Raw genomic sequence first — 22,880 nt, forward strand, 5'->3', positions numbered from 1 at the left:
ACATTATAAGAGGAATCGTCTCATTAGCGAAACAATGGCAAGAGACTGCTATTTGTTGTTACTTACACTGCTGCTTTCTTTGATAATGATCAACAAGAACCAAATAATAGACTGCGTATGATAGAACATGTTCTGAACGAGAGTTAGGCGAAAATTTTTCTCCGTTTGAAAATCTTTGCGGTCGCTTCTTTAGTACATCAAATTCTGCACAGAAATTAGTCATCTTAGATTTAAAAATCTAGTCAGTTGCCATGCTTCATTTCTGACTGTATCACTATTAGGCATAAAAATAATACAAATATAAACATGACACGATACGTATATTCTTCCGCGTTTGCTGTTGTCTCGCTCTATAGTTTCGTAGTTTATTAGGCAGACAGGATTTAAATGAGATAGCAGCAAACACGAAAGAATACATAGCAAAATGTTTATATTCGTATTATTCTTATGGTGAAGAGAATAGTGCATGTGATTCACATTTCATCAGGTTCCTATTAGCAACCATCTCTTCTCACAGGTAGGAAAAAATTCAGAACGTAGAGTTGGCCATATTGACAAACATCTCAAACAGTCTTGCCAGCTGTATTTTCGTAGTACATTGAAATTCTGCTACATTTGAAGATGAACAATACGGAATTTGTATTTACTTCGTTGGATAATGTATGAAAATGGTCAAAACTCGGGACGGAGAAAAAAAGCTCGTCTTCCACCTTTTTTTAAAATTTATTTATTGACGCAGAGGTTTTAGCGCCAGTATTTATCTTTGTGTCTACAAAGCATGCCTATGTAGCGCTACATATATTCGACGGCAGAAGTTAGTTGTGGCGGCACCTACTAACATTTTTCAGAAGTTCCGCTTGCTTTGCTCTCGATTCTAAGCCGCAGGCGGTTTTTTGGATTACAAAAACAGGAAAAAAAGTGCAGCTTAGATTCGAGTAAATACGGTAAGCTTCAGCCAAGCGACCAGACACTGAATGGTCAAGCATTACAGTAACTGATATGTGATAAATGGAATTAATTTGTCAAATGTGGAGCATTAACACAGCACACACCAAATAGAGATTAAATATTTGAAAAGTGAGCAACAGAAAGGTGCCTAACATATGTGCTTGACAGAAGGAGAAGCACGGGAAAGAATATATAAAGAAATCCAGATACTTGATCATTCACTCCTGTATACTCAATACTCATTTACGATCATAAATTGCGAGAAATGAAAAAGTAAGTAGTGACAACACACTCTTTTACATACACAATTACTTGTCTGAGCCTCTTACTGTGAGTAAAGACTAACAATATTGCCACAAGGATGAAATTGTATGTGTATGTGTATGTACTTACTGTAAGAAGGAAAGCCACGGCTCTAAAGCTAGTTAATACTGTGTTCTGCTACATGTCTATGCACTGCAAATTAGTCTGCACAAAGTGAATGGCTGCCCTTTCTTTACTTTATGCATAACAATGGGCATATGTAAAAGAGAATGAGGAATAATTATAGTAATTATATGTGCAGGAGTTGGCATACGCTTTAAATGTTGACATGGATGTACCTTTGTCTAGTGAAGAATGTGGCAATGAGGAAATTTCCAAGTTCATTTTCAACGATAACCCCAAGTGAGAAAGTAAACAAAAGTGCAGTAAAAAAAGAAATACTTAGCCAGAATGCCAGCAAAGCAGTGAAATGCACAATTGATGTTTAGCTGGGCACTTACACCAAACTATCCAAGATTCCAATTATTTACAGCACCAGGGAGCATAAAGTATTAACTACTTTGAGGTAAATGACTTTAGTCATTCAGGCATAAAAAGTGACTTGCTTGAAGGATGATATACAAAGAAATTAATAATTATTTAAACTGGCATGATAAAGGCACAAGCTTTTGCGGACAGTGGGATCTAAATTCAGCTACAATGCAAACATTTTTTGACTCACTGTCATGAGAAAGCAAATCAGTGTAAATGTTGGTATTGTGACAAGCCATAGGGGTATGAGTAAACTACCAAACCAGTCAAACATGAAGTACTTGTTACCTTAAGAATTATAAAGGTAGGCTCTAATCATCAGTTTCTTACTATCCCTGCATGAAGTGCTGATTTTTTGGCTGAATATAAATGTGGGCTGGATTTTTTCAGCCAAAATATGCCTCTGTCACAGACATGAATATAGTAACAGTGTAATCCAGTTTTAGAGGCAACAATGTATTCGATTTACCAGATGCGGAAGACAGATACAAGAGTCTATATGGGTTTAGTGCTGAAAGAAATTACAAAAATTTATATTCTACAAGTGACACTAGTTCAGAGCATACAAAGATGCAGAAAATGATCTAAATAATGTGGAGAATCTTAGTGAAGTAGTCTGCATGAAACAAAATGTGCTGGTTAATTGATACTATGCCAACTGATAAAATAATATGTAAGTAAAAATGGAATATCTCTGCCCAAAAATCCACCCAAAGTTATGCATAAAACAGTTCTTTATGTTACTAAATTGCTTCCACAACTTACAGGAGCATCTAGTGGGACTGAATCAGTAAGTAATGCTTTAAAGTCATCCTTTGATGACAATATTTTAAAAATTCTTGCAGACTGTACTATTGAAAAGGCACAGGCAGACTGTGAGGAATGGAACCCAAGATATCCAGAAAAGCAGCAAAAATGATTGCCAACGAATGTTGATGAAATGTACTCATTTTTAGGTGTTCTGGTAACTATGGGTGTTCTACTTAGATACAAAAAGAGACATTTTCATTGCTTGAAGATCTTTTACTATATTTCAGCTATCTACACATCAGATTTGATGACATCACTGCAACAAAAGAAAGGAGAAAGAATGATAATCTCGCTGGTGCCAGAGATGTCTTCACATTTTATGTAAAACATTGCACGTCTAATTACAATGTCATTCACATCTTACAGCAGATGAACAATTTGTCTCTTTCCCAGAGGACTGTTCATATGTTGCTTATATTAGGCCGGACCTAACTAAATGTCTTGGAGTAGGTTATGCCATCATCACAGATAATTTCATTATGCCTCTTTCCTTTGCAGCTGAACTCTACGTGAGGAATTTGACACTATCGAACAATGAGGAAGAATAAGCAAGAAATACAGGGCTTGTATAAACAGTAATGAGACCGATTTTTTGCTGATGCGACTATTTCGCAGCGCGCGCTCGCTCGGGGGGATTAGTGGTGGAGGTTGCCTGGCTAGAAACATGTGGCGTGCCAGACGTCTGCAGGCTCTTGTCTCAGCAGCATCGTGCGTTGAGTGAACACGCTGTTAAGTAGTCGGTCGTGGCCCAACATACATCAAATGATTGTGCAACATTACACCATCAAGTTATGTGCGAAACTAGGAAAATCTGATATGGAAATGTTGGATATGTGACAGCAAGCCTACAGTGATGATTGCCAGTCAAAAGCCCACGTTTCCAGGTGGGTGAAGAGCTTTAAAGTAGGCCAGAACAGCGTTGATGACTAGGACCGCTCCAGACGCCCATCAACCAGCAAAACTGATGAAAACATTCACAGTGTGTGTGTTTTATTAAACACCGACCGTAGGATGGGTGTCAAGGACGATAGTGGACGACCTCAGATTTGATACAATGACATTGCACATTATCATCACCAAAGAATGGTCAGTGAGAATGGTCTGCGCCAAGATGGCCCCGAAGATTTTGTCAAACGTTCAAAAGCAAACACATTTGGATGCCTGCCAAGACAATCTCTAGAGCCTTGAAGCTGATCCGAATTTTTTAAATAATGTTATTACCGGAGATGAAACCTGGGTGCTTCAGTACGAAAAAAAAAAGGCTTGCATGAGCTAATTGAAGGTGAAAGCCATGCTGATTGTTTTTTTCGATGTCAGGGGCATGGTTTATCATGACTTTATGCCCAAGGCCAAACTGTCAACGGTAAATTTTACTGTGAAGTGCTCAAAAGACCAAGTCAGGGTCCATTGCGTGAGCCAGTCAGCGGTGATGGTTGGAATCTGCATCATGACAACGTGCCGAGTCACGCCTGCTTCATGGTGGCCAGCTACCTGGTAGCCAAGAAAGGGATTTCAACAATTCCCATGCTCCCCTACAGTCCCGTTGTGGTCCCGCCAGACTTTTTTTGTTCCCAAACTAAAAACTACCCTGAAAAACACCATCATGGGACCCTGGAGGAGGTCCAAGCTGCCACGACGAGGGCTTTCAAGGCCATCCCGGACTCAGCGTCTGAAGCATGGAAATCTCGCATGCAGCGATTTGTTGACTCTCGAGAATAGTACTAAGTGGTTGTAGCGATATCTACAATAAATCTGGATCACAAACTCAGTCTCAAACCTTTACTCAAAGTTTCGTTGCCTAGCTCTGTAAAGAAAAGTACTTCGTTTTTCATAATGAGGATACAAGATGGCATTACATCTTGTTCCTCAACATTGTCAACACTGGGTGTTTGAATGCTTATGTATTGCGGGGGGGATTAATAATATCAGCATCTTCCATCAAATTCTAAACATGGGAGGAGAAATTTTCTGCTGAACCTTGGCAAGGAGTTAATCACACCACAACTCAAATGACACACAGGACTTGTGAAATGATGATAACTGCAATGAAAAATTTGTTCCGGAACCAGAGTCTATGGGAAGTAAAGATTGTGAAGTTCCTACTTAAGTCCAGTTTTCAAAAGGGAACCAGTGTCAGCTGCGTCTGAGAAAGTTTGACAAAGTGTAGAGTATCCTGCAAGATGTGCAAATAATGTATATCCACAAACATTTGAAGAAATTTACAAAAACTGTGTACGTGTGTTCCATGTGGTGAAAATATTAAGTAGACAAATGCTTGGAAATTTTATAGCCCCTAATTTCCTTCAGTTGTGTTCACAGTTTCATTAGGGAAAGTTTAGCTAGTATTACATTTTTTAAAGATGTAATTAAATTTTTATGAGTGTGTATGACCGAGGGAAAAATATAAAAACAAGTAGGCTTGTTTAATTATTTAAATGTGTTACATTAAAAAATATTGTATATTTGTTATTTACTTAAGAGTTTTCTTCTTTTTTACATTTTATTCATTTCCAAGCAAATATCACTATTATTAAGCAAAGAGGGGACAGCAGAAAGGTGGAAGGAGTATATAGAGGGTCTATACAAGAGCGATGTACTTGAGGACAATATTATGGAAATGGAAGAGGATGTAGATGAAGATGAAATGGGAGATACGATACTGCGTTAAGAATTTGGCAAAGCACTGACGGCCTTGGGAGAGCCAGTCTTGACAAAATTCTACCATCTGGTGAGCAAGATGTATGAGATAGGCGAAATACCCTCAGACTACAAGAAGAATATAATAATTCCAATACCAAAGAAAGCAGGTGTTGACAGATGCGAAAATTACCGAACTATCAGTTTAATAAGTCACAGATGCAAAATACTAACGCGAATTCTTTACAGACGAATGGAAAAACTGGTAGAAGCCGACCTCGGGGAAGATCAGTTTGGATTCCGTAGAAATGTTTGAACACGTGAGGCAATACTGACCTTATGACTGATCTTAGAAGAAAGATTAAAGAATGGCAAACCTACATTTCTAGCATTTGTAGACTTAGAGAAATGCTTTTGACAATGTTGACTGGAATACTCTCTTTCAAATTCTAAAGGTGGCAGGGGTAAATTACAGGGAGCGAAAGGCTATTTACAATTTGTACAGAAACCAGATGGCAGTTATAAGAGTCGAGGGCCATGAAAGGGAAGCAGTGGTTGGGAAGGGAGTGAGACAGGGTTGTAGCCTCTCCCCGATGTTATTCAGTCTGTATATTGAGCAAGCAGTAAAGGAAACAAAAGAAAAATTTGTAGTAGGTATTAAAATCCATGGAGAAGAAATAAAAACTTTGAGGTTCGCCGATGACATTGTAATTCTATTTAGGGAGCAAAATAACTGGTGATGGTCGAAGTAGAGAGGATATAAAATGTAGACTGGCAATGGCAAGGAAAGCGTTTCTGAAGAAGAGAAATTTGTTAACATCGAGTATAGATTTAAGTGTCAGGAAGTCGTTTCTGAAAGTATTTGTATGGAGTGTAGCCATGTATGGAAGTGAAACATGGATGATAAATAGTTTGGACAAGAAGAGAATAGAAGCTTTTGAAAAGTGGTGCTACAGAAGAATGCTGAAGATTAGATGGGTAGATAACGTAACTAATGAGGAGGTATTGAACAGAATTGGAGAGAAGAGGAGTTTGTGGCACAATTTGATGAGCAGAAGGGACCGGTTGGTAGGACATGTTCTGAGGCATCAAGGGATCACAAATTTAGCATTGGAGGGCAGCGTGGAGGGTAAAAATCGTAGAGGGAGACCAAGACATGAATACACTAAGCATATTCAGAAGGGTGTAGGTTGCAGTAGGTACTGGGAGATGAAGATGCTTGCACAGGATAGATTAGCAAGGAGAGCTGCATCAAACCAGTCTCAGGACTGAAGACCACAACAACAACAACAACAACATCACTATTATTGCACGGGGTCTCATTTGACCCCTCTTAGTAGTTCATGTTGATTCTAAAACTTTGGAATACAAAGGTTAAATTAAATACAAAAGAGGTGGGGATGACTGGCACAGCAACAATAACAAATTATTACAAAGGTTCAATGGGCTGAAGTTCATATTGTCCTTCGACATGACATGGATATTGGAACTTGAGGTTATCTCTTGAGTCACACATGTATACAGCCTTTCTACATGAAGGTCAGCGCTACCAATATTGTGTGGTGCCTGCCAGGTTACACTTCTGTTTGCATCTTCATCTCAACCATAGACCACGTCTTAAAATTCCTCAGCTTGTGGACCAGTCAACAGTTCAAGTAAAAATGGCTCCTCCCACTTGAAACGACCACTGTAAATTGCTAGAAAAGGTCCCGCTTGTCATAAAACAGGTGGCATGATGAAGCTGAAGCTTTTCTACGTCTTCCAAGTCAGAGTTTAAAATAAAAGTTTCCTCGGTGATGCAGTACGCGACAGACGTACGGGCATCAACCCAAGAAGGCTGCAAGCCATTGAAGACATTTAACACATTTGTGGTCGAGAAATGTAGTTGATCTGAGACCTTATTTTTGCTAAGCAGGAAGCCGACACTCAGTTGTAAGTACAATGACAAATGCAAAGCACTGATTATTCAATTGGTTAGACAAAATAAGCCGAGGTTCCAGGTTTGACAGTGATTAACAAACAGTGCTGCTGCAGTCTGTAACTAATAGATATGAAAGACTAAAAACTATGAAGATTTCAGGTAGAATAACTGTGACGAGAGATATTATGGAGTCACCCTTATTAACTGCAATAAGGGATAACAAGATAAAGAAAATCAAGTGTGTGATGGAAAGTGTGTCACCATAGTTAGAACTTTTTACAAATGTGATGAATATTGTGCAGGAACTGTTCGTAGCTATGTGGAATGTTTCGCCAACATATAAGTCAACTGTGATGAGACTGCTGAAGTTGAGGTTGAGAAAACCGGTTGAGTTGCAATTTAACCTCAGAACTTTCTCGTGTCAGTCATTCTGTGGAAAACATCGCCATCCTGAATGATGATAAATCTGGTGGAATCTATTCATCAACGTTCACAACAATAGGTGCTCCCAGAACCACCACACAACCAATTCTGAAAGAAGATCTGCACTTTAAGCTCTATAAAAACCAACTGACACCAGAACCATAAGATCACGGAAAGTACCGAGAATTTGCCACTGGTCGCATATGAAACAAAATGTAGAGTATTATTTCGTAAAGGAAAATAATGTTCAGTCATGAGATGCACTTTGCCAAATTGCTTGCTGAATAAGATGAATTGTGGGGCACAGAAAATCTTTGTGTAATAATGGAGAAGCAGTTACGTCTACGGCGGACTGTGTTGTGTGGCATTCGGGCTGAGGGTGTAATTGGAAAGTACTTCTTTGACGATGGTGTTAGGAACATGTTAACAGCGCATGGCAAATATTACTATGCTATGCTTAGAGAATTTTTGTGGTCTTAACTGGATTGTGGGAATGCTAAAGAGGTTCGGATTCAGTAAGATGGCACAACCTGTAACACCTTGATTGCAACAATGGACTTGTTATGAGGGAGATGGCTAGGTGACTCCTTGCTAGTGTGACATGAACTGGTCACCACAATTTTATGATTTAAAAACATGAAAGTTCTTTCTGTGAAGGTATTTGAAATCTACTGTATACACCAAACCAAACCACTCTCATTTCCAGAACTCAAGGATGACATGTAATTTCAGAACTAGAGGTGCAAGTTTGTCAAAAAGTTATGGAAAATTTTATAGAAAGAATGAGAGAGTGCCTGCAATCGTGGAGGGCATCTGAATAATATCATATTTCGTACATTTGACAGTTCCTGTCCCATTACCAGCAGACTCCTTGTCGGTCACTGTGAATGCTACATCATTGTACACCAACATCAACAGGCACATGGCACTGCGGCCAAGGAGCACTACTTTCCCAGCATCCTCCCGACATCAAGCCCACCATTTCTTTCCTAATTCTCCCGGCCAACCACATCCTACCCCACCATTATTTCACTTTCATAGGCAAATCTATATACAAATCCGTGACAATGCCGTGGGTACTCACACAGCACCATCCTGAGCTGACTTATTTATTGACCATATGGAGGAATACTTCGTATCCAGTCAACAGCTAAAACCCCATGTCTGGTTCAGATTCACTGATGAGATTTTCATGATCTGGAGTCATGACATAGACAACCATAGCTCATTCATAACCTCAACACCTACCCCCAAATCTGCTTCACCTACTCATGTCTTCTCAATCCGTAGAGAATTTATTAGAAGAAAGTTCCACAGTGCACAATGAATACACTATGTGAATTGTCGTATGTGCAATACATGCACTGTCACGTTTGTGGTGCCCTTCATTCAGTGCAGCCTTCGGTCTGTGTTCTCGCCGTTATCTGTACATGACTTGTCATGATAAATTCTGTCTTCCTCATCTTTTGTTTTGTTTGGCGCATATGTTGTAATTTACTGTGTGCCATGTGTTTTGTCTTATCATTAGCAGTCAAAAGAAAAGTCTTTGAAAAATCTGACAAAGGTTTAAGTGGTAAGTAGTTGCTGAAATGTTTAGCACGGGAACATCAACATATTCAGACATAAAAGAAACAAGTCCTCAATTTTACACTTTGCATCCATTCTTGAGAATGAAGGTGAGAGTTCAGCGAGAGAAGCAATGAAAACAGCAGAAAACAAAGAGCCTGAAGAAGCTGTATTCAAGTGGTTTTTACAGTAGCAAAGGAAACTCTCCTTCAAGGCCAACTGTTTGCATAAAAGTAAAACTCTTATCACAACAATCGACAGTTTGTCTTCACTTAACTCGAATAATTGCTGGCTATGGAATTTCCAGGCAACGCACGGTATTCGTGAGTTGGTCGTAAGTGGGGAATAACTATAAGCAGACACAAAAGTAGCAGAAAATTTTATTGAAAGATTAAAGTCTGAAGCATAATGTTATGACCCTGAAGTTTTATACAATGCACAAGAGAAAGGCATTATTTAGAAGGCTCTGGCTGAAATAAATTAAGCTTCTACAAGGGTAAGTAGTGCTCCTGGCCATAAGGGTAGTAAAGACTGTTACTAAGCTGAACTGTATTAACTCTGCGGGAAACAACAAAATACCCTTCCTGGTGATAGAAAAAAAAATCTAAAAAATCCCAGACTTTCCGAAATGTTAGAAAACTTCCTATATTTTACAAGAATCAATGTAGGGCTTGGATGATTGCAACTGTTTTGCAAATGGTACGGTTCAATTTTCATGCCTGAAGTAAAAAAATACTAGACGGCCATAGTGAAAGCAGACGGTAAGGTGATGTGAATTCTAGACAATGCAGCCCTCACCCCTCAGCTGCACACGATAGGTGACGCAACTAGGTAGAGAGAGAGTAAGGAGGAGGCTGTGGCAGAGAGGGGGAGGGATAGCAGCGTAGGAGTGGGGGACAGTAAAGTGTTGCTTGTGGGAGCATACAGGGATGAGGTGGAGAGAGGATAGGGCAGCTAGGTGCAGTCCGGAGGTTAGACGGAGGGCAAGAGGTAGTGGAAAGAGAAAGAAAGAGAGAGAGAGAGAGAGAGAGAGAGAGAGAGAGAGAGAGAGAGAGATATATATATATATAAAAAGGGCTGTGTAGTGCTGGAATGGGAACAGGGGAGGAGCTAGAGGGTAAGGACAAAGACTAATGAAGGTTGAGGCCAGGAGAGATAAAAACTCGCTCCCATCACCATATTAAGTTCAGAAACTAAAGGTAACCAAAATACAGTCGTGAACCTTCCTTCCAAAGGCCTCAGACCTGCAAAGGTATCAGTCATTTCCAAAGGCCACACCTTTTCCCCACTCCCAAGATCAATCGTGCAGGACTCGTTAAAGACCTCTCTTTCTTCCGGCCCCTACAGTGGAAACACTTTTCCGCCACCAATGCTACCGATCAGACTCGACCGAAAGCCAATGTTGATCCTTGCCCGACTCAATTCAGTCCTCCATCCAACTGTGGTCCTATGACCTCCAAATCACATCCTGTTAATTTTCCAGGATTTCTTAACCTCGAACCTCGCCTCGTCATCATTCACCAAATCGCTCGACATGCGAGCTACCCTTACATTTGTGGGAAGAACCTTATCCGCTAACCCGCCATCCCCTTTCCGTTCGAGCTCTCGAGTGCACCTAGCTGCCCTGCCCTCTCTCCAACTCATTCCCGTATGCTCCCACAAGCAGAAATTTACCATCCCCCACCCCTATCCTGTTATCCAGCTTCCCCCATACCACCACCACCCAGTTGCGTCTCCCGTTATGCGCAGCTGCTTACAGTGGGGTCAGAGACTGCAGTTTTGTGTGTGTGTGTGTGTGTGTGTGTGTGTGTGTTCTATCTCTAACGAAGTCCCTGTTGGCCGAAAGCTCATTTTCTGGTGGTCTTCTCGTTGTGTCTATCTGCAACTGAGCATCTCTGCTATATGATGAGTTGCAGCTATCCCTTTCATAATATTGCTTACATTCCATCCTGGATTTTCTACTGTTTAATTGTACTTTAACAAAATAAGAGCAAATATATACCTGAGACGCTTCGTCGCTAACAGCAGGATCGACCCAGTCCACACAGTCTGAAACAAATCACATTTATTAACAGCATACCCCCTTAGGAATGAGAGAAAAAGTTAGGACCTCATACAAAGAATGAAAAATTCATGATTCAATAAATAGTAATAGTAATAATAATAATAATAATAATAATACATCATCAACAACTTGCCATACATCATAAACTAATAAGACAACACGTTCCCACATACAAGTATGCACCACAAAATGTACTGGAGAATGATGAATACAAATTATACTGGAACAGAACCATTATAACAGATAAAACAACACCACATAACAAACCTGACATCAAACTCACCAATAAAAAGAAGAAATTAACACAACTAATCGAAATATCCATACCCAATACAACAAATATACAGAAGAAAACAGGAGAAAAAATTGAAAAATACATCCAACTGGCTGAGGAAGTCAAGGATATGTGGCATCAGGATAAAGTTGACATTATGCCAATTATACTATCAACTACAGGAGTCATACCACACAATATCCACCAGTACATCAACGCAATACAGCTACATCCAAACGTATATATACAACTACAGAAATCTGTAATCATTAATACATGTTCAATTACCCGAAAGTTCCTAAATGCAATGTAACATATACCGTACAGTTAAAAGGAAGTCACGCTTGATCAAGGTTACAGACTGCAACTCACAACTTAAAGTTGGCATTTGAAGCAGAGAGGCACATTTACAAGTAGAAAGGTTTTCAAAAATGGCTCAAATGGCTCTGAGCACTATGGGACTTAACATCTGTGGTCATCAGTCCCCTAGAACATAGAACTGCTTAAACCTAACTAATCTAAGGACATCACACACATCCATGCCCGAGGCAGGATTCGAACCTACGACCGTAGCGGCCACGCGGTTCCAAACTGAAGCGCCTAGAACCGCACGGCCACACACACACACACACACACACACACACACACACACACACACACACACACACACAGCCAAGGCCACTTTTACCTCTGGCCAACTGGCTAATGCCCAACTGCGTGAGTAGTTATCTCATCTGGGGTGTGTACAGGGGGGTACAGAAGCATTGGGCGGGTGGTGGGAAGGGGGGGTGGCGTGGCTGGGTAGAGGTGTGAGATGATGCTTTAGTGTTACATTTGAGGGAGTGCAGGTACATGGCGGGGAGGGGGGGCCAGAGGATTAGTAGTGGTGGTGGTGGTGGTGGTGGTGGGAGCAGATACAAGAAAAGTGGACAGGATTATGCAGGTTCACTGAGGGGTAGCAGGTATGCGTGAGGCTGAAGTTTGGATTAGTGGTGAGGATACAGGCAGCAGCTGAAGGGCTGGGAGCGGTGAAGGATTGAGGTCTGTGGTGGCGGCGAGATTATAGGAAAGAAGGGTATGTTGTAGGGCGAGTTCTCACCAGCATAGTTCAGAACAGCAGGTGTTGGTGAGAAAATGCACAATGCATGGGTTGTGGAGCAGTCAAAGTTCAGCACACCGTGTTGAATGCCATGTTTGGCAACTACGACCAGTTGCCCCTCTGCCACTCATGTGGACACACAGTTTTCATACATAGTGCTTCCTTTATTGGGGTAGGAGAGGGTTGTGACAAGACTGGAGTAGGTGGTAGTAAGAGGAAGTACTGGGCAGAAATAATGAAAGTACTGCTATTCCCGAAGGAGAACTGTGAACTGAGATTACTGCTTGGCAGTGAAACTTGGTAGATGTGTTAATGCATAAACTGGAAATAAAATTACCACAGTGGCTTTGTTTTCAGCTGAGTAGTGTGACAACATTTTAAATTTGTACATCTAGTCATATATTCTAATTTGGCATAAAATAGATGCTGCAATTTCAAGCCCCTGCTCATGAGAAAAGGGACGAAGAAAGTTGAGAAAGATGAAAAGAAAATTAGGACAAGATATCAGAATTATGAAAATGGAAGCAATAGTAATAGAAGTTCACATACCACACAAGACTTAACAGCAGAACACGGGACACATTTTCTCTGTCACATTGCATCTAAATCCTACAGACTTTTATCCATATTGGGTGCCAGGACTAGCGATTAATTCACAACCAAATTTGTTCTTCTCCAACATAGTTGTGAATCCTGCTTTATTTTGCTACAGCCTAGTTTACACGATGACGCTGGGCTACACGCAGCTCTGCTACTGGCCACTGCGCATGCATGGTGCGGGTTTGCTCAATTCGTTGGAAAAATTAAACATTTTTGGCTTGTTCCAACTTTGGCGACACTAGTTGCATGTGTATTGAGGTTAGGTGTGTCAATAGAGAGTAAACAAACTGAAATATTAAGTGGGCAACAGAGGAAATCATTCGCTTTCTGGGTACCGATGCTATGCGTAAGTATTTTTAAGATTTAAATGGCGCTGACTACAGAAACAAACGGCGACTTGTTGCTGTGCCTGAGAATGTCACATGCGATCTGAAAATGGATTCACAAACAATGTATGACTGCAGAGCAAAATCCACTCAGTTAAAATTATAGATGTACATACATAAAAGAATTAAGGAAAATACAGGCAAGCAGAACATCTAGCTGTGTAATAGCCCACATCTACAAGGCTAAAATTTTGAGGTTCAAGTTGGCAGATTCTTTTTTTAAGGAAGGTAGTTGACAAAAGGAAAGGTTACAGAAATCTGGAAAGCTGAATTGTTTATTCAATATATTTAAAGCATCACAGCAGTGCTTCCCATTCAGACTGTAGTACAGATGATTAAAACAACTTATAGTCTTCCAGTACAATTTCTTTCAGCAAAGTTGGTGAGCAACTGAGCTGAAGTCTTTCCTTCAAGCAGTCACAAATCCAATGACGTTTCTTATTTTTTTATCTTTTGTCTCACACAGCGATTTCATGCAAACAACATTAACTCTGCCAGCACTCTTAAAGCTTTTTTTCCGTTGTTTCATGCTCCTCTCTGAGGGAGAGGAGCCGACTGTTCTAAGGCATGCTGCTTCAGACAATTGGTTCTAGCGAGTTTTATTTGTCCTTTATTAATTAATTAATTGTTTCTTGGTAAAGGGGAAGGGCTTATTTCCCCCAACTGGAAATTTACACTGCCGAGGCGCACACACTCCATATGTCCGTCCGCTATCCTCTCCTAGATGGAACTGCCAAAACTTTTGCGCGCGACTGCGGCAGCCACAAAACAACTGAACTGAAGCGTACACTGGTGGTGCCATGTCTACTGACATACACGAAACTACCTGCATATAACTCGTTGCACACAATCAGTAGCGCAAGCCAGTGTCGTCGTGTAAACCAGACTCACTACTTTCATTTTCAGGTGACACAAATACATCTGTTTTCAGTTTGTGAAACTTAATAACACATTAAATGGAAAATAATTTTTGCGCAAACAATAATGTGAAACTGGTGATTTTTAGTGATGTAACCCCAATCTGGCTTTCAACATTTTTGTCAATGCTAAGGTTCATTTATAACCTTAAAAATGATAGCTGATTTCCCCTGCAGATATAATTTCAAATGAATATTTGAAATGTCTTACTTCATTCCAGTAATAGTTTTCTTCACCATCACATTTTTGACACCCAACTAGTCCCTCAAAAAAGTGGAAGCTTTTGAGAAATCTTCAATGCAGTGAATAAATGCAGAATGCAAGAATAAATATGGAAACCACCAAATACAGGAGTTAAATATATAGCTTTTAGTGCCTAGACCACAATTTTCCTAACATCCTTCAACATTTTATAGAGATGATTACTTCGCACGCCATGCAGGACCATTCTCGTGCATGCTGGGACATGGAACAGCTGACAATTTTTGGAACAGTCGCATATACTGTTCTCATGATATCATCTGCTATACTAATGAAAAATGGCTCTGAGCACTATGGGACTTAACATCCATGGTCATCAGTCCCCTAGAACTTAGAACTACTTAAACGTAACTAACCTAAGGACAGCACACAACACCCAGTCATCACGAGGCAGAGAAAATCCCTGACCGCGCCGGGAATCGAACCCGGGTGTGGGAAGTATACTACTGAAAATAATGAGCTTTTTATCCATGCAACTGGACTTTTTCTGTATTACCGTCATCTTGCGAGATTACTGACTATAACCTGGTTTGTTCACTATGATGTTTTTAAATTACATACTGTTATTGTCTTGATATTTTCAAATGCATGTTATTGCATTCTACAGCTAATGATGCTTTCAATTACATATTCACCACTCTTTCACATTTTGAATTATCTGAAGATGGATGCAGATAGCAACTGAAACTAGTCATCATACTTTAAATGTGAGAAGGAAGTTGCAATCTAGACATTAACATATTTTTTACTTTCAAAAAATTGATTTACTAAAACAGCACTTTAGCTTTGTAAAAATATAAATTAACATGGATCTGCTCAATCTGGTTCTGATGGACAATCACAACACAAGATATATCACATCACACAAATATCAATGTCATCACAAATGACAAACAGAAGAATTAAATCACGCCACATGAGTACTGTGACAGTTTCTTACGGAATCACGTTCACCAATGTCACCAACTCTCCATTGCATTATCATCGAACACTAACACAGCTATGCTACCTAAATTTTTTCATTTTATCTTGTCCACATTAATATATTACAAGAAAGGAATGAAACAAAGATTGTGATGCCTCATAGAACACAAGGATGTTTGACACAGCTGACGTTTATTAAGTACAAGGATGTGGGTGTAAGTCAGCTATGCCCTTTTAGAAAGGAACCATCACAGTGGTTGAAGCCATTAAGGGAAACCATGGGAAACTTTCATATGGTTAGCTGAATGGAGATTTGAACACTAGTCCTCCAAAGTTTGAGTCTAGTGTGCTAATCTCTCTACAACCTCACTCTACAAGGTATCTACAGTCAACCAAGCAGTCACCATATGTTTTCAAACTCTGAAAGCATACAGCACTGAATTATGTTACGATGTTACACTACACAGTTGGAAACAGCACAAATTACAGCTTGCCGTTGTTAAACTGTACAGGACACTTCCTGTAATTTATACCAACCTGTATTAATCTCCAGAGACGCTGGCAGGTTTTCAGTCTTTTTACTCTCTCCTTGGTCTACATTTTTCACCTTATTTGGAGTTTCTTCTCCACCCTCAAACAGTGGAGCCCTTGGTGAATTTACAGGAACAGTCAGAATTTCTCCCAGGGCATGTAACTGCCTAAACATAAAGAGTGCAACATAATAAACATCTCTCTCTCTCTTTCCCTCTCAACAACTAGGCACTGCATATCCAGTGGAACAGAGAAGTGCAACGACAAATGGAGTATCATAATGCAGGAACATAAAATGGAGACAACTGAAATTGACATTACATAAATCTGCGAAATGTTATTTGCAACTGAAAGTTAGAATTAAAAAAAACTGGAGCAGCAAAAAAACTGTCTTGTCTTACTGTCCATGTTAATGCAGTTACTTTTGTAAGAAATGCATAATGAATTACTTACGTATTAATACCAGCTGATGGGCCATTTTGTGTAGCTTCTGGTTGCTGCTGGTCCTGTTGAGCCATCACCTTTTCCTGAAAAAGAGACTATAGTTTGGAAAAAAAGCTATTTTGGAAACATAAAAGATTATAACTTATTTTCAATTAAGGAAAGTGCACACAAGATATGAGACAGATAATAATTATAAAATTTAATTCATGAAGATGGCCAATAATTTATCCTGAGGATGTATGACCAGCTTTACGGTTTGTTGGCTAAGTGAGTCTTAATGGGTTGGTTGCACAGCTGTTGCATTGCCAGACTACTAGGAAGCTGCTTAAATTGCAGGCAGGATATGAGTAACAGAAAATAGCCACCCACAACACAATGTACATATGGTTTACCAAAGTAACTGTTTATTTCACAATCTTTATAAGCTGTGAGTGTACCAACAGATTGGTATGCTTTCCTTTATATCCACAGTTAAATACTACAGTTGTGAAATTTTTGCAAAATAATCTGAAGCTCTAATCACTCATAGTGTCCCATGATATAATTAGAAGCCCATTATACATATTGCAGAAAATGTTACTGGTCTGCAAACTCATACAAAGATTTACTAAGATTTGAACACCAAGCTGCAGTTCAGGGTGCAAGTCGAGAAAATCAACTGTAGGAAATTTTTCTAACAATATGATCATCCGAAGAGTTTTTAAAATTCCATAGACCTATTGCACAAAAGGGGTTAAACACTTTCAGAAACAATTGATATGCCATACATCTACAATACTGCTCTCCCTCCTGGGTCTTGTCACATTCATTACGTACACCATACTGATCATCATCTTATCACCATCTTGCTTAACAGCTGTCAATCCGCAGTTTGGAAACTCTCAAAAATGCATTTAATACACATACCACTACTCAAACTGTACATCTAAATATATAATAAAACTCATGCTTATGCACTGATTCGCCTAGTAGGTTATAATAAGTGAATTTAACTGTGATTCACAGGAAAATCTTGTACATCATAACTCGCTCATCACACATTGACTATTCAATGACTAAGCTTATTGCTACCACAAATGGTACACCAGTTGTCCCTCCTGAGAGTTATCAGGTGCATTTTCTTTGATGCTTCAGCAGGTATTTGGAATTTCGTTGTTGCAATGTGTAGCTAGGGTCAGCCCGTGTGTGTGTGTGTGTGTGTGTGTGTGTGTGTGTGTGTGTGTGTGTGTGTAACGCCGGAAATGCATATCCTCCTACTTCCATCTATTGTACTATAATTTTTTTCCTTGTTTTGTTACCTCAAGATACGACATTTCTGTCTCTTTATATATTGTAATTGTTTTACTGTTTGTATATATATATTTATGCATTTATGTCGATTTATAATTGGTTTGTTTCGTAAATATTAATTGTATTTTTACGCTGGGCCTTGCCTAGGGAAAACTGCTATCGAACGATTACATCGATAGGTCATGTGAAGAATCAAAGTGTGTAGGATCTTTGGTAGTGTTAACTCTGCCGCGTGGAGTGCGGGCTGAGCAGAGGGAGTCTGGCTGGAGTAGCGAGTGGAGCAGGTGTGTTGTGTGACGCTCCCGTAAGTTGCCGCGCTTTTGGGGTTGGGCAGCATGTAATTGCGCTCGACTTGCGATGATAGTTTCTGACATGGTGTCGCGGACGGGAAGCATTAGCTGGCACACATCACATCAAGAGCCCGTTTCGTCTGGTGACCATGTCGAGAAGAAGGCGCGCCAACATCCAGCTTCTGCAACAGCGACGGCCGACAATGAGATTTTTTTTTTTTGTGGTTTTAGGGCGCACAACTTCAACGGTCATTAGCGCCCAGACTGCGTTAGGAATGCACCGCAAGTCACAAGTTTAAAACAGCAACGAAACGGAAAACACGATAAAAGACAGACTGAGGCATAGGATTAAAAAAAGAAAACAGCATAATCAAATGTCCTTAGAGAGGGTTGTCAAATTGATAAAATGAAGAACGCGAGCAGCTGCTCATGGGACATCCGCTAAAATGGCTTCTAGAGTACATGGCAGGCCAAGATCAAGACGCAGTGTGTTAAAATCCAGACAGGACGTTAAAATGTGGCGGATCGTCAGCAATTGCCCACATGGACAGAACGGCGCCGATGCAGCCGTCAGCAGATGGTGTCCAATTCGTAACCGGGCCAAAACTACCTCCTCCCGCCGAGAAGGGTGTGAGGAGGACGTCCAAGCCACGGGAAGAGGTTTCAAGACCCAAAGTTTGTTGTCTGTAAGTGCAGCCCAATCGGCATGCCACAGCGATAAAATGCGCCGACAAATGACCCTGCTACAATCTGACGAAGGGACACAACAAGAAGCTGTCCGAGGCTGGAGGACCGCAGCCTTGGCCGCGGCATCTGCAGCATCGTTCCCAGGGATACCAACATGGCCAGGAACCCACATAAAGCTAACCGGAGAACCGACGTCCACCAGCTGCTGAAGAGAGCGTTGGATCCGGTGCACGAAAGGGTGAACCGGGTACGGATCACTGAGGCTCTGGATAGCGCTCAGGGAATCGGAGCAGATGACATATGCAGAATGTCGGTGGCAGAAGATGTATAGAACAGCCTGGTAGAGGGCAAAGAGCTCAGCTGTGAAGACCGAACAATGGCCATGGAGCCGGTATTTGAAACTTTGTGCCCCGACAATAAAAGAACACCCGACCCCGTCATTGGTCTTAGAGCCATCTGTATAAATGAAGGTCATATTAATGAACTTCGAACGAAGTTCGACAAAACGGGAGTGGTAGACTGAACCGGGGGTAACCTCCTTCGGGAGCGAGCAGAGGTCAAGGTGGACGCGAACCTGAGCCTGGAGCCAAGGTGGCGTGTGGCTCTCGCCCACTCGAAAGGTTGCAGGGAGTGAAAAATTAAGGTGTTGAAGGAGGCGACGATAGCGAAATCCAGGGGGTAGCAGGGCAGAGACATACAACCCGTATTGACGGTCGAGAGAGTCATCAAAAAAGGAACGATAAGACGGATGGTCGGGCGTTGAGAGTAGCCAACAGGCATACCGACAAAGCAGTATATCGCGCCGGTAGGTGAGTGGCAACTCACCAGCGTCAGCATGAAGACTCTCGACGGGACTAGTATAAAACGCTCCGATCGCAAGTCGTAAACCCCGATGTTGTATGGAGTTGAGGCGGCGTAAGATGGATGGCCGTGCAGAGGAGTATACGAAGCTCCCATAATCCAGCTTGGAGCGGACGATCGACCGATACAGGCGAAGTAGGACGGTTCGATCCGCTCCCCACGACATACCACTGAGAACACGGAGGACATTTAGAGAACGGGTACAACGGGCAGCCAAATATAACACATGTGGAGACCAACTAAGTTTCCTGTCAAATGTAAGACCTAAAAATTTTGTTGTCTCCACGAATGGGAAAGCAACGGGACCGAGTCGTAAGGACGGTGGGAGAAACTCTTTGTAGCGCCAGAAGTTAATACAGACCGTCTTCTTGGCGGAAAAACGGAAGCCATTGGCGACACTCCAGGAGTAAAGACGGTCAAGAGAACGCTGAAGACAGCGCTCCAGAAAACACGTACGCTGCGTGCTGCAATAGATGGTAAAATCGTCCACGAAAAGGGAGCCTGATACATCAGCTGGAAGGCAATCCATTATTGGATTGATCGCTATGACGAAGAGAGCGATGCTCAAAACTGAGCCCTGTGGCACCCCATTCTCCTGGCGAAAGGTGTCTGACAGGACAGAACCCACACATACCCTGAACTGTCGATCCATTAAAAAGGAACGAATAAAAAGAGGGAGGCGACCGCAAAGGCCCCATGTATGCATGGTGCGGAGAATGCCCGCCCTCCAACAGGTGTCGTAAGCCTTCTCCAAATCAAAGAACACAGCCGCGGTCGGGCGCTTCCGCAAGAAGTTATTCATAATGAAGGTCGACAAGGTAACCAGATGGTCAACAGCAGAGCGGCGCCTACGAAATCCACATTGTACATTGGTAAGTAGGCGTCGAGACTCGAGCAGCCAAATCAATCGAGAGTTAACCATTCGATCCATCACTTTACAGACACAGCTGGTAAGCGAGATGGGTCGATAACTGGAAGGCAAGTGCTTGTCCTTTCCCGGCTTAGGAATCGGGACAACAATAGACTCACGCCAGCATGCGGGAACATGTCCCTCAATCCAGATGCGATTGTAAGTACGAAGAAGAAAACCTTTACCCGCAGGAGAAAGGTTCTTCAGCATCTGAATATGAATAGAATCAGGCCCTGGAGCGGAGGATCGTGATCGCTCAAGTGCGTTTTCGAGTTCCCGCATGGTGAATGGGGCATTATAACTTTCACGATTCGAGGAGCGGAAGTTAGGTGGCCTAGCCTCCTCTGCTTGTTTGCGGGGGAGGAAGGCAGGGTGGTAATGAGCGGAGCTTGAAACCTCTGCGAAAAAGCGGCCGAAGGCATTGGAGACAGCCTCAGGGGCCACAAGGACGTCATTCGCGACCGTCAAGCCAGAAACTGGTGAGTGGACCTTAGTGCCAGATAGCCGGTGCAGGCTACCCCAGACAACAGAAGAAGGAGTAAAACTGTTGAAGGTGCTTGTGAAAGCAGCCCAGCTGGCTTTCTTGCTTTCTTTAATAATACGACGACACTGTGCACGTAATCGTTTATAATTGATACAATTCGCCACTATAGGGTGGCATTTAAAGGTGCGTAAAGCACGTCGACGAGCACGTAAAGCGTCTCTACATGCTGCGGTCCACCAGGGGACCGGTACGCGACGTGGAGAAGAAGTAGGGTGAGGGATGGAATATTCAGCAGCAGTGAGAATGACTTCCGTGAGGTGTGCGACCTGACGATCGCAGCTTGTGAAGGTTTGATCCTGAAAGGTCGCCCTGGAAGAGAAGAGCCCCCAGTCTGCCTTGGAGATGGTCCAACTAGAGGAGCACGGAGAGGGTGTATGCTGCAGGAGATGGATAACACACGGGAAGTGGTCGCTCGAATATGTATCAGAAAGTGCATACCACTCAAACCGGCGTGCAAGTTGGGGAGTACATATAGAGAGGTCTAAATGGGAATAGGTGTGAGATGTGTCCGAAAGAAAAGTAGGGGCGCCAGTATTGAGGCAGACAAGATTGAGCTGGTTGAAAAAGTCTGCTAACAGGGAGCCCCTCGGGCAGGATGCTGGAGAGCCCCAAAGGGGATGGTGGGCATTGAAGTCTCCAGTTAACAAAAATGGTGCAGGTAGCTGAGCAATAAGTTGCATCATGTCTGCCCTGGTAACGGCAGACGACGATGGAGTGTAAACGGTACAAATGGAAAATGTAAAAGTGGGGAGAGTAATGCGGATGGCAATCGCCTGCAGGCCGGTGTGCAACGGGATGGGATCGTAGTAAATATCATCCCAGACCAGCAACATAACCCCTCCATGAGCTGGGATACCTACCACAGAGGGTAGGTCAAAACGCACAGATGTGTAGTGTGCCAAGGCAATTTGATTGCATGGGCGTAGCTTCGTTTCCTGGAGGGCTACGACGAGCGGACGGTGCAAGCGGAGCAGCAACTTCAAGTCCTCTCGGTTGGAGCGAATGCTGCGAATATTCCAGTGAATAAGTGCCATCGTAAGAAGAAAAGGAAGATGAAAGAAGGGGTCACCTCGAAGGCCGCTGAGGGCCTGGCTTCGAGTGAGCACTGCCGCCGCTATCAGTAGGCGGACAGTCATCGTCCATTGGGTCCATAGGTTCATCTGCCATCTTGGGAAGATGGCCGGGAGGGGAAGCTTCCGCCGCCGGTGAACGGCCAGATGTTCGGCTACCAGTGGTGCGGCCAGGCGAAACGGATGACGGCCTGGGGCGGCAACCGCTGGGTGGCGCAGGAGAAGAAATGCGCCGTGGCGGAGAAGGAGAACTGTGCTTCCTATGAGCCTTCTTGGAAGGTCGTTTGGTGGAAGTACCGGTCGAAGGCTGGGAGGTCGAGGTACGTAGGAAGTCTGCACGGGACGGTTCCTTCTTGAAGGCCCATGCATCTGACTTCGGGGTCTTCGTCTTAGCAGAAGCTGATGAAGGGGCTGGTGTCTGTGGGGTGATGGGAGAAAGAGGAGACGTCGACCGCGCGATCTTAGCACTGGCCGAATGGACGACCGTGGTGCTGAAGGTCAGATCGCATGTCTGGGTTGCCACCTCCCTGATAGTCCGAGGAGAGGCGAGGACAGTACTGTATTTCACCGCTGGGAGCAGCGTGGGCTTCCTACTAGCCAATAGCTTGTGAGCAGCCGAGGTGGAC

At 42.4% G+C, this 22,880-nt stretch overlaps 1 protein-coding gene across 2 annotated transcripts in view; it reads right to left on the reverse strand.

Annotated features, from left to right (window-relative positions):
• The window catches only part of LOC126095167 (DNA topoisomerase 2-binding protein 1-A-like), a 304,515-nt gene that overhangs the window by 12,532 nt on the left and 269,103 nt on the right, over positions 1 to 22,880 (reverse strand). For both annotated transcript variants that reach the window (XM_049909903.1, XM_049909895.1), the window contains exons 19-21: positions 16,612 to 16,685; positions 16,165 to 16,325; positions 11,103 to 11,149 (exon numbers count right to left, since the gene is read on the reverse strand). In XM_049909903.1, coding sequence (XP_049765860.1) covers positions 11,103 to 11,149; positions 16,165 to 16,325; positions 16,612 to 16,685 — 282 coding nt within the window. The remainder of the gene's footprint in view (positions 1 to 11,102; positions 11,150 to 16,164; positions 16,326 to 16,611; positions 16,686 to 22,880) is intronic.

Source organism: Schistocerca cancellata, chromosome 1 (genome assembly GCF_023864275.1).
Source record: "Schistocerca cancellata isolate TAMUIC-IGC-003103 chromosome 1, iqSchCanc2.1, whole genome shotgun sequence".
Classification (NCBI taxonomy): domain Eukaryota; kingdom Metazoa; phylum Arthropoda; class Insecta; order Orthoptera; family Acrididae; genus Schistocerca; species Schistocerca cancellata.